Source organism: Mytilus edulis, chromosome 6, assembly GCF_963676685.1.
Source record: "Mytilus edulis chromosome 6, xbMytEdul2.2, whole genome shotgun sequence".
NCBI classification, from domain to species: Eukaryota; Metazoa; Mollusca; class Bivalvia; order Mytilida; family Mytilidae; genus Mytilus; species Mytilus edulis.
This window is the reverse complement of record NC_092349.1, coordinates 66,132,070-66,144,116: the sequence shown is the minus strand read 5'-3', so window position 1 is coordinate 66,144,116 and position 12,047 is coordinate 66,132,070. Positions and strand designations below refer to the sequence as shown.

The 12,047-nt window shown below is 34.1% G+C and overlaps 1 protein-coding gene across 1 annotated transcript in view; it reads right to left on the bottom strand.

The window, feature by feature from the left end:
• Positions 1 to 10,876, bottom strand: part of LOC139528180 (thioredoxin reductase 2, mitochondrial-like) — a 51,156-nt gene extending 40,280 nt beyond the window's left edge. Inside the window, exon 1 of the mRNA XM_071324052.1 lies at positions 10,765 to 10,876. Within this exon, the coding sequence (XP_071180153.1) occupies positions 10,765 to 10,849 (85 nt within the window). The 5' untranslated portion in view covers positions 10,850 to 10,876. The remainder of the gene's footprint in view (positions 1 to 10,764) is intronic.
• Between the last annotated feature and the right edge of the window lie 1,171 nt (positions 10,877 to 12,047).

Here is a 12,047-nt window from a genome sequence, read left to right as displayed (position 1 = left end):
TTCCCTGAACTAAAGTATTGTGATTTTGTAGTTTTACCATAATTTTAAACACATAGGTTTAGATAATGTCTTTTCATTAGTAAAATTGAAAAAAAATGAACTTTTTGCTTCTTTTAAGCAGCAAGGTTATGTCTTTGATGCAATCATTTAGCTGCAAATTCTATTTTAGTTGAAAAATGCTACCAGATAGAGTTGTACATGCAGGTTCTGTAGTAGCTGCGGAACCGTAGCTCTTAGGTCCTTATGTTATTTTTTGACTATTTGCGGATCTATGAGGGGCCTGATGGGGGGGGTCTCATCACGATTCACGAGTTGATTTTTTTGTCAATCACGAGTCACAGAAAATAAATTTCCATGATCACGGATCACGAAAATATAAAAAGAGTATAACCAATCAATCTCGATAATAGAGATGCAGAAGCTGGTTGTTTGGTGCAATTAAGCTACAATCAAATACATTACTGGCTCATTACTTGTTTACATGTTGAATTCTCCCAGGTTCTAAATTAAATCGTTAAAAACAGTCACATTCTGAAATCTTTTATTGTATAATAATAATATTTTATAGAAATGTTTTACTGGCGTAAATACCACGGAACCACATCTGTGTTTTATCTTGAGGCTAATCTAAGAGATTATAAAGTATATATATTTATTTTGTCAATAAAATTTACTGCTGAGCCTGATTGTTCTCCCACTCCTGCTGGTTGTCCCTTGAAGAAAACTAAGACATTCTGGGGTGTCAATAACATTGTCCGTTTCTTCAGTGTAGTCCACATCTGATTCTGAATCATATTCAGAAACTTGATCATAGACCGTGTTACCTTCTTCAGCTATTGAAGGAAATGTGATTTTTTCACTTGTGGTACTGTAAGTTGCATTTTTGTACATACAAATGTATTAAGTGGTAATGTGCCAGTGTTGTACATTGTCGTTTGCTGTCGTACTGATCTTTGTCGAACACACTTTCCGAAGTCCTGGGCCCACTCACGCATTTCCTGTTCCTGGTCCTTTGACAGCAGGGCTTTTGGTTTCAAGTGCTCCATAGCACTCAGGGACGACAATGGCATGTCATTTTCAGGAATAGGGTAATAAGAGGAGGGATGCATAACAATCTAATTAAAAACCGATCTCTCATCGCTCCTGTTTCTGATATGTCGCGTGGGAGATCTAACGAAACCGGCTTTGAGGTCACATGTGAGTGAACTAAAAGTCATGAATTTATAAAGATATACAAATGAGTTGACGACCTATTAATAAGCCAATCAAAAAAGTTTATGAATTATTTTGACTGACGATTTCGTCGTAAATGAAATGAGTTGCATCCCTTTGCCTTACGTTAAACTTCCAAGATCGTGGAAGACTCAATTTCATTGGTCGAAAAAGACACACCTACGAGGTCACTCACATGTGACCTCAAAGCGGGTTTCGTTAGATCTCCCACGCGACATATCAGAAACAGGAGCGATGAGAGATCGGTTTTTAATTAGATTGGATGCGTAAAGTAGTAGGCAGCCCACAGGACACTCCTTTTTATTCCCTCATACACCGTATTGCTTAAGTTCCGGGCATGTTCTAACATAGTTGGTAATTGGCATTTCAAATGTCCAAGATCATGTAAGTTTTCAACGCATACAGTGAGACAAGACAACATGTTAATGGGAATTGACGAATTAATTGACGTTATTTGACTTTGCAAATAACTCAGTTCACTATGGATCATGTCTACGGACTTCAAAGTTTTCGATGATATGGTTCCATCTGGCCCATTAAGTTGTATGTCTGTGTCTAGAATAACTTGAACGCTTCGTACAGTTTCATGGAGATAGTCCGATAACCGTCGAACCAGGTCTTTTGCTTCCTCAAGATTAGCCCTTTCGACATTTTGATGTTTGAAATGTACCCCAAAAGCTTGATACAGCAATTTCAAATGTGTCAAAAACCTGACTAACGTGTTTAACCCCGCCATATTATGTATGTATGTGCCTGTCCCAAGTCAGGAGCCTGTTATTCAGTGGTTGTCGTTTGTTGCTGTGTTATATGTTTGTTTTTCATTTATTTATTTGTACATTGATTTGGCCGTTAGTTTTCTCGTCTGAATTGTTTAACATTTGTCATTTCGGGGCCTTTTATAGCTGACTATGCGGTACGGGCTTTGCTCATTATTGAAGGCCGTATGGTGACCTATAGTTGTTAGTCTCATTGGCAATTACACCAAATCTTCTTTTTTATATGTATAATGTATATATGTAGATAATGTGTTAATGAAGCCCGGCAGCACACTATGCATTTTTGCATGGTTATTGCTTAATGCATATAAGACATATAATATTTTTGTAGTTAACATAAATATTATCAATTAATCGAGAAACGGGCGGCTTAAAATTATTTGGGGAGATTAAAAAAATACAATTACTTTTAACGACCAACTTCACGTATTTCAAACACAAGAAATTGTATAATGTTCATTAAAAAAATCATTTTGGGTATAACTGTGCCGAAAGCACTTGCAAAATTATACCCTGTTCTAACAGAAAAAAGTTGAAAAACATACCCTGTTCTAGACATGCTCAGAAAATGTATACCCTGTTCTAGACCCCCTCAGTAAAAATGTATAACCTGTTCTACACAGGCTCAGATAATGAATTTTTCCACAGGAATCTTGAAATTTTATTGAAAAATACTCACACCCATTTTTCACGTTTAAGGGATAAAATTTCAGATTCCTGTGCCTTTTCTAACTAGCTAAAATAGAGGGGGGATAGGAGGGGTCTTGATCCCGAAATCCCGGACTTAAAAAAACGAAATCCCGAGGTCCCGAATTTAAATAAAGCAAATCCCGACATCCCGAAACCCGAAAAAAAGGATTCCCGGATCCCGAAAGGGTCAATCCCGAAATCCTGAGCTTAAAAACACCCGATCCCGGAGTCCCGATAAAGGTCCTATCCCCCCTCAAAATACGTGTCAGGAATATGTGAACCTGTTCTGGACTGTTATGTTAAAAAACAGACCTGGTTCTAACCAGCAGGTCATGAAAAAGGGACCCCGTTTTGCGGCACACTCATACCACTAAAATTATAGGAAATAGCCCCTCCCCCCCCGGGATATATATATGGCATATAACATATATTTATATATTTAATATAGATATTCATAGATGTGGCAGGGTCAGATAAACAGTGGGGTCGGATCAACTGGGGCCGGCGGATGGACTAAGGGCTGAATCGACCTTATAAATAAATACATACATTATTATAGCAGTGACAATTTTTAATACCTTGTAAACTACACCCTTTTTCTATTTTGGGAAGCTCCAACTCCCATGTGGCCTGCGTGGAAATGCCGTATGTTTTGACACCTTCTTTGGTCAAATGTTGGTCTTCTCCAATCTACTTATTTTCACTTCCACTTCTTTGCCCAAACCTCTTTGGAGAGCTTCCTCCACAAGTCCGGTCTGATGATTAAGATGGCCGCCAAGATAGAAAGGAGTTGAACATCAGCTCTGCAGTATTTGGCATTTTTAAGCTGGATTTTGATGAAGAATTCTATTGAAAGTTATATCATTATATTCAGAATTGTATGGACTATATAGAAATCAAGTTATTTTGAAATTTCCTTCTTCAATGGACTTGTATTAGTGTTAAAAACATTTTGGATTCAGTGGAATTTAATATTTTTGTATTTTGAACTGTTGTTTAAAATATAGAAAGTATGCCTGGGGATAGTAATCAGAAAGGTGTTAAAACTGTACAAACAATGTTGGCAGCTAAAAAGCCTGGAGCTAAAGAATCTTCGCAAGAAAAACCACCAAAGCAGAACAAACGAACTCATTCAGATGTAGCAGATGAAAGTTTGGAATGTACTGATAGCATGACTAGTATTCAAACTACTCTTAGTGAAATCAAAAAGGCCCTTCAGGTAACAGTTACTAAAGATGATTTAAGTAGTGCAATTAACTGTTTGGTTCAACAAAAAGACTTAAAAGATATTGTTACCAACATTGTTAAACAGTTATTATTAACTTTTGAAAAGAATTTCTCAGAAAAAATTGAAGCAAAAGTAAGGGAGACAACTGGAAAGTTACAAGATCAAATGGATTCTCTGATGATAGACAATGAAAACCTGAGAGAACGTGTGAGGGCAAAAGATAAATCTATAGAGAAATTAGAAGAACAAGTAAGTGATAACAACAATAGAGCTATTGATGCAATTAAGCTTGGAAATTATAATGAACAGTATAGTAGAAAGCATAACATCAGAATGCTTAACTACCCAGAAAGGCCCCATGAGGTATTGAGAGATGAGTTTGTCAATATGGTAAACAAAGAGTTGAAGGTAGATATTAAACCTGATGATATACAGGCAATACACAGAATTCCAGGGAAAGAGGGACACATAAAACCTATCATTGTTAAAGTGCGCAATACTGAACTGAAAATTAAAATTATGAGACAGAAGAGAGGACTAAAAAATGACATCAAGTTCCATGATGATATTACACAGCGTAACCTAGGACTTATGACAAGATTAAAAAACGGTGAACATTTTGAAAACGTCTGGTTTTATAATTGCAATGTCTATGCCAAGCAGCAGGATGGGAGTAGAATTAGATTTGACTTATTTGACAATATTGAACAAAAACTGAAAAACAAAAAAAAAAAAGGTCATTGAAATTCATTTCCTTATTTGATACATTGCTTAATGTTTCATCACTGTAAAAAATGAAAGATAGTACATGTAATAAGATTAAAACAATCTGGGCTGTGCATATTATCAATTTATTTACTTATAATGCATCTCTCTGAAATTGATTTAAATAATTTGAATTCATATTTGATTCAAAGTACTTTTTTTTTTATATATAATTCTATTTATTTTTGTTTGTGTGAACCCTTCTTAATTTGAAGATAACTGTATATTTATTGAAGGGAGATAACTCAAAAAAAATAATTACAAATCAAAGGGAGATAACGAAAATCTTTTATTATTTTTACTTATCATGAATCTCTCAACTAAATATATATACTAATTAATACATTGTCTTTAGAAAACAACTATCTTTATATTGTAAATAATTAAATGCCATACTGTAAATGAAATTTTGTTGTACAAAAATGACTTTACAGGTATCTATGCCAAAGTGTCATCTTATTGTTGAATGTGTGTATGATTGTATAAACTATGATTGTGTATTGGTTTTTAAGTTAGAATTTATCTGCTCAAGTTTGAAATATTGTTTTGTTTTATATGATAATGGATAATATTGTAACAGTGTTGTCTATGAATGTAAGGGGTCTTTTTTCTAATTCAAAAAAGAGAACAGATGTTTTTGATTGGGCGAAGGGCAAAAATGCTTCAGTAATTTGCTTTCAAGAAACCCATAGTAATAAAGATATTGAAAAAAAATGGGAAGAGGAATGGGGAAATACATGTTTTTTCAGTCATCATAGTAACAAAAGTGCAGGTGTCAGTATTATGTTCAAATTAGGTCTTGATTTTGAAGTGCATAATTCTATTATTGATATAGATGGTCGTTATATTATCTTAGATTTATCCTTGTCAAGTCAACGCATTACTTTTGTTTGTTTGTATGGATTTAATACTGATGAACCTTCATTTTTTAATGACATTTATAAGAAAATGGCATCATTTTCAAATACTAGCTTTTTATTATGTGGGGACTGGAATGTTGTACAAGATACAAACATAGACACTTACAATATTATTCATAATAGAAACCCAAACTCACGAAAAAAGATTGAAGAAATAGTAGAAAGTCTTGAGTTATTAGATCCTTGGCGGACCTGTTATCCAAACGATAGAAAATATACATGGCGTCAATGCTCACCCATAAAACAAAGTCGTCTTGATTTTTTTCTAGTCACAGAGGATCTGTTTTCACTCATGAAAAATACTAACATTATTCCTGGGTATAAGACAGATCACTCTGCTATAACTTTCACCTTTTCTGCCAGTTTAGCAAAGCGGGGAAAGGGATATTGGAAATTTAACTCCCAACTGTTGCGAGATTTAGACTATATCAAAAAAGTTAAAACATGTATAAATGAGAGTATTTTAGAATATTATGAATCAGGCAACATAGATGATCTGTTAAATGTTAAACTCTCATGCAATGATCAAGTATTTTTTGAGTTGATAAAAATGAAAATTAGATCTTTGTCTATTGGTTACAGTATTCAAAAAGCTAGAGAGGAAAAAGCTGCAACACTTTTACTGGAAAATGACATTCAAAGTTTGGAAAATCATATGAACATATCTCCTGATGGTCAAATTCATGCAGCTTTAAACCAGAAAAAGTTAGAATTAGAAAATATAAGAGAAAGAAAAATTGAAGGTGTTTTTTTAAGATCCCACGCTAACTGGCAAGAGAATGGGGAAAAGTGTTCAGAGTTTTTTTGTAAATTGGAAAAGAAAAATTTTATTAAAAAAACGATAACTGAGCTCATAGATGAAAATGGAAAACATATATCAGATCAATCTAGAGTTTTACAAGAAGAAATGAATTTTTATAAAACATTATACTCAAGTAAAAATCTGGAATGTGATGATGATTCCTTTTTCAAGCACAATGTTAAACTCACAGAAGAAGAGAAGGATTTGTGTGAGGGTAATATTTCTTTTAAAGAATGTGCAGAATCTCTAAAATCTATGTCAAATGGAAAGAGTCCAGGCTCAGATGGGTATACTGTAGAATTTTACAAAGTCTTTTGGCGAGATATTGGACCTTTTCTTTTTAGATCATTATATTTTGGCTATGAAAATGGGGAATTTTCTAAATTTCAGTATCAAAGTGTCATTACGTGTATTCCAAAAGAAGATAAAGATAGACGTTATCTAGCTAATTGGCGCCCAATTAGCCTTATGAATACTGACACCAAGATTGTTTCTGCCGTTATTGCTAATAGAATAAAACCTGTTTTACCATCTATTATCAGTGACTGTCAGAAAGGCTTTATTAAAGATAGATTTATGGGTGAGAATACACGTCTATTGTATGATTTGATGCACTATTTGGAAAAGCATAACAAAACTGGTCTTTTACTACTAGTAGATTTTGAAAAGGCTTTTGACTCTATTGAATGGTCTTTTTTGAAAAAAGCATTGAAGAGTTTCAATTTTGGGCCATCTATATGCAGATGGTTTGAAGTATTTTATTTGAAAGCATCAAGTTGTGTTATAAATAATGGCCATCTTTCAAGCTTCTTTAATTTGGAGAGAAGCTGTAGACAAGGTGACCCCCTCTCCCCTTATCTTTTTATTATAGGTGTTGAGTTACTTTCTATGAAAATAAGGTCAAACCCCAAAATAAAGGGAACTTTTGTTCATGAAAATGAATCCCTTTTGAGTCAATATGCTGATGACACTTTCCTTGTTTTGGATGGAACTGAAACGTCTTTGAGGGAGACTTTAAATTGTTTCGACTCATTCCAAAAAGTATCTGGGTTAAAAATTAATTCTTCTAAAACTAAAGCTGTGTGGGTTGGGAATAAAAAGTATTCAGATCTGATTCTCTGTCCTGATTTAAAACTTCAGTGGTGCTATTCAAACTTTAAACTTTTGGGAATTGAATTCTCTTTAGATCTTGATAGTATGCCAGAAATTAATTTCTCCAAAAAGATAAAGGAAGTGTCAGGCATTCTTAAGAGTTGGCAACATAGAAAATTAACCCTAATGGGAAAGATTACTGTTATCAAGACTTTGGCACTTCCAAAATTAATTCACCTGTTGACTGCACTACCCAACTTGCCAGAATCAAAATTAAATGAGTTGAATACTTTATTCTTTCAATTCATATGGAATGGAAAACCTGATCGAATTAGACGAAGTACTTTAATCGGAGATATTCCACAAGGAGGTTTAAATATGATTAATATACATTATTTTAATATATACCTTAAGATTGGCTGGATAAAGAGGTTTTCATCCAATTTATATGGTAGTTGGCAATCATTATTATTAAAAAACCTTGAACAGTATGGTGGAGAAAGGGTATTGCATTTTCAAAAGGAGAAACTCAGAGAAATTTCTGATAGTCTTAGCAATCCTTTTTGGAAGGATGTATTTTTTAGCTTTCATATAGCAAGGCCTGCTACCAATATTTCTGTTCAAGATATTTTGTCATTAGATATTTTAAATTTTGCACCTCTAGTAGATTTTCCGTATTTTATTCAGTGGCATAGACGGGGAGTGCAGTCTTTGTTTGACCTTATTAACTTAGAGACTAAGGACTTTTGTAATTTTGATCAGATAGGACCAAGACTTCAAACAAATAATTTTTTAAAGTATTATGGTCTCATTGCTAACATTCCAAAGTATATGAGAGAATATATTAAAGAAAAGATTGCTCATGTAAATTTTGAAACTTTTAACTGTATTGATATTTTTTTGGAAAGATTATTGTGTAACAAAAAGGCAAAGTTTGTATACAAAGATCTTGTTGACAGAAATGTGCAACTGCCAACAGAAAAGTTCTTACAATGGGAGGAATCACTAGGTATTGAAATTGCAGATTGGTCAGAATATTATGTTATTTTAAGAAAATCATGTAAAGACACTTATTTAAGAACTTTTCAATATAAATTTTTACATAGAATAATTGCAACTAACACTTTCTTATATAAAGTTAAACTTAAAGATTCAAAGCTTTGTACTTTTTGTAAGGTTTCTGATGAAACCATGGAGCATTTATTCTATGAATGTCCAATAACACATTTTATATGGCAAACTTTTTCACAAAAACTGAAAAGATATTTTGTGAACTTTACATTATCTAAGAAGCACATTTTTCTTGGTCTTCAAAATGAGAGTTTACTGTTGAATTTGATTATTATTATTGCAAAAAACTATATATACAAATGTAAATTGTATGAAAAGAAACCAAGTATTATAGGGTTATTAGCAAAAATAAGAAAATATCAGGAAAATGAACATTATATAGCAAAGAAAAATGGTACCACACCTTATTTTCAAAAATTCTGGGCCCCATTAGATTACATTTTTACTGATTAGTCACCATTACTTTTGATTCAAATCATATAAAATAAAAAATGAAACTTACAGTTCATAAAGAGCAGATCTTTACAAAGATAACATTTTTCTTTGCAATACACAAGTTGATTTATGTTATGTTAATGCAAGTGCGAGAGTGTGTGTTTGTGTGTGTGATTGTTTCTTTTCCACTTTTTATTATAATGTTAATATTCAAATAATATATATTCACATTAGAAGAAAAAAATGTAGTCAATTTTTTTGTTGTATATATATATATATCAAACCTCTTAACACCATAGTCAGGTGGTGATGTAAAGGGATTGTAAAAGCCTGACTACTGAAAAACAAATAAAAAAAAAAAAAAAAAAAAAGTCCGGTCTGTTCTTTTAAAATTGAACAAAAAGTTCTGAAAACGTTCACATCCGTTTTTTTAACACTGACCCTCTTTCTCTCTTTTCCTCCAATAAATTTATTTTCCTGTCCAAAACAGGTTGGATCTACATAAAATATCACAACCTCGACAATGTTATTGCTGTGGCTCTCAGCCATGGGGGCTGCCATAGCTTGCACTAATAAATGACCTAATTGCACTTTTAAAACTATCGCGCCACTTCAACTTTTTAAGCCAAGAAAGACAACTCAATGGAACTCTTTATTTCCGTAATGAAAAAAAAATCACGAGAATGAAAAATATGTCTCAATCACGAAGAACGAACATAAAATTCCAATGAAAACGATTTACGAACAATGGTTTCATCACGAATCACGAAAAATAAATCTGTAGAAAAACAGATCACGATAGCAAAAATGCGCCGATCACGAAGAACGGAAATAACCCATCAGCCCCCTCATCTATGGTCTGCAAATACATGTAGTCAAAAAATAACATAAGGACCTAGGAGCTACGGTTCCGCAGCTAGTTCTGTAGAGGCATTTAAGACCGCCCTACAAGAACACCGCCGATAAAAACGGCGCTCTTCTCCACCGTGTATAAAAGCCTAAACAGGATTCTACACGTACCAATACAGATACAGATAAGAACCAGTTAAGGTTCATCAACGTACAAATATGGCTGTATTTTCATGCCAAAAATTACTCTGAGTACAAACTTACCTGTGAAGTTGGACAAGTTTTAATGCCTGGCATCCACTAGATATAATAAAGTTAAATGCATTTTGTGTTTCAGAAAGATAAAATCGCTTTTGGATTTTGATGGGCATTTTTTTTTGCTTCATGCAAAAGGTGTGAAAGTTAACTAAGTTGTGGTACAACTACGAGATGCTCCCTCAGGTAAAAAAACTGGTTTGTACTGTTTTGATTGTTCTTAATTGACATGGACAAGAGTTATCTTCACAACTACCAGTGAGTTTTAAAAAGAGTTTATCTGAGTCAGTGAGTGGACAGTATCAAAGTAAATCAGGTGTTTGTTTATTTTTACAGCTTCTGCAGAAAGGAAAAAAAATGCCCATCAAAAACCAAGAAAGATTTATCTTAATCACAAAATGCATTTAACTTTTATATATCTAGTGGATGCTAGGCATTAAAACTTTCCAAACAGCACAGGTAAGTCTGTACACAGAGTAGTGAAAATTAGGTGAAAATACGGCCATATTTGTCCATTTGTTATGATGAACCTTAATCGACAGGAAAAAGGGAGTTGACCTTGACACAACATCTGCCTTCATAACGCAGTAATTGTTCACCACATTTTTCTGTACTAGTTTACAACATAGTAAATTATTTCATATATACCAGACACGGTGGATGAATATTGCCGTGATTTCGGTATTACAGCTACTCTTATTATTCTGCAACATCGTCTTATGGGCGCAGACATCTTACATGGGAGACAACCCAATGCCACAATGTTAAAAGTCCGCGAAATTCAACTAACAGTTTTGCCCTGGACATAGAGTTCCAACTTCAGAAGACTACCAATATAAAATCCCTCTCGGGGGTCCACACCAATACTTAGTTGATAGGGGGTGCCGGTGGGGTTCTGTTACCCATCCTCTTCATATATATTGGAGGGGATAGGAGGGGTCCTGATATCCCGGGCTTAATAAAAACACCATCTGGATCCCGAAATCCCGGGCTTAAAAACACGAAATCCCGAGGTCCCGAAATTCGAAAAAAGAATTCCCGGATCCCGAAAGGGTCAATCCCGAAATCCTGAGCTTAAAAACAGCCGATCCCGGAGTCCCGATAAAGGTCCTATCCCCCTCCAGGGGGGGGGGGGGGGGGGGGGCACTTCAGTTGAACTTTTTTTTTGGTAGGGGTGAGCAGCTGAGACATCAAGTACCCCACCCTTTTCATATATTTTGTTTATCAAAAATATATACCTTGTCATATATATCAATTAAAAAAACAAAAAAACAAAAAAACCTAAATTGATATATTTGGATATTTAAAAAAACAACTTTTCATTTCAAAAGACAATTAAAATGTTTGGTCAGATAAGTGTAGTAACACTCCAGAGAGAAACACTTTCACCGAGTTTAATATTAATGAAAAATTGATCAAAAGTTACATTGCCGTTCCCTCTCATAGATGATCATAGATGACACTATGGAATTTCTTTAAATAATTGCTTCATGTAAACAAACATTTGAATGTTAATTAGGTGCAAATGTCAAAATGATGAGATTTATAGCACCTATAACTAGCATCAGTGGAAATACCACATTGGATTAAATAGAGTTTAATTGGTTCAAATGACAAATAGCTGATGCATTTACGAATGCATTTACGAGAGTGCGAACGGACCTTGGGTGCGAACGTGCGAGGTGCGAACGTGTAGGGTGCGAAAGTGTATTGGGCGCAAACGGACCTGATACCGATTAACCCCATCACAAGAAAATAAGGACATCTGATTTTTTATGACTTATGACATATTCCAGCGGCTCACCCCTACCACTCATTATATAGTAAGTGCCCCCCCCCCCCCCCCCGAAGCATTTAGATTTTAAAAATGTATACCTTTTCATATATATTGCGTTGGTAAAAATGTTACCTTTTCCCATATTGTTTGGATT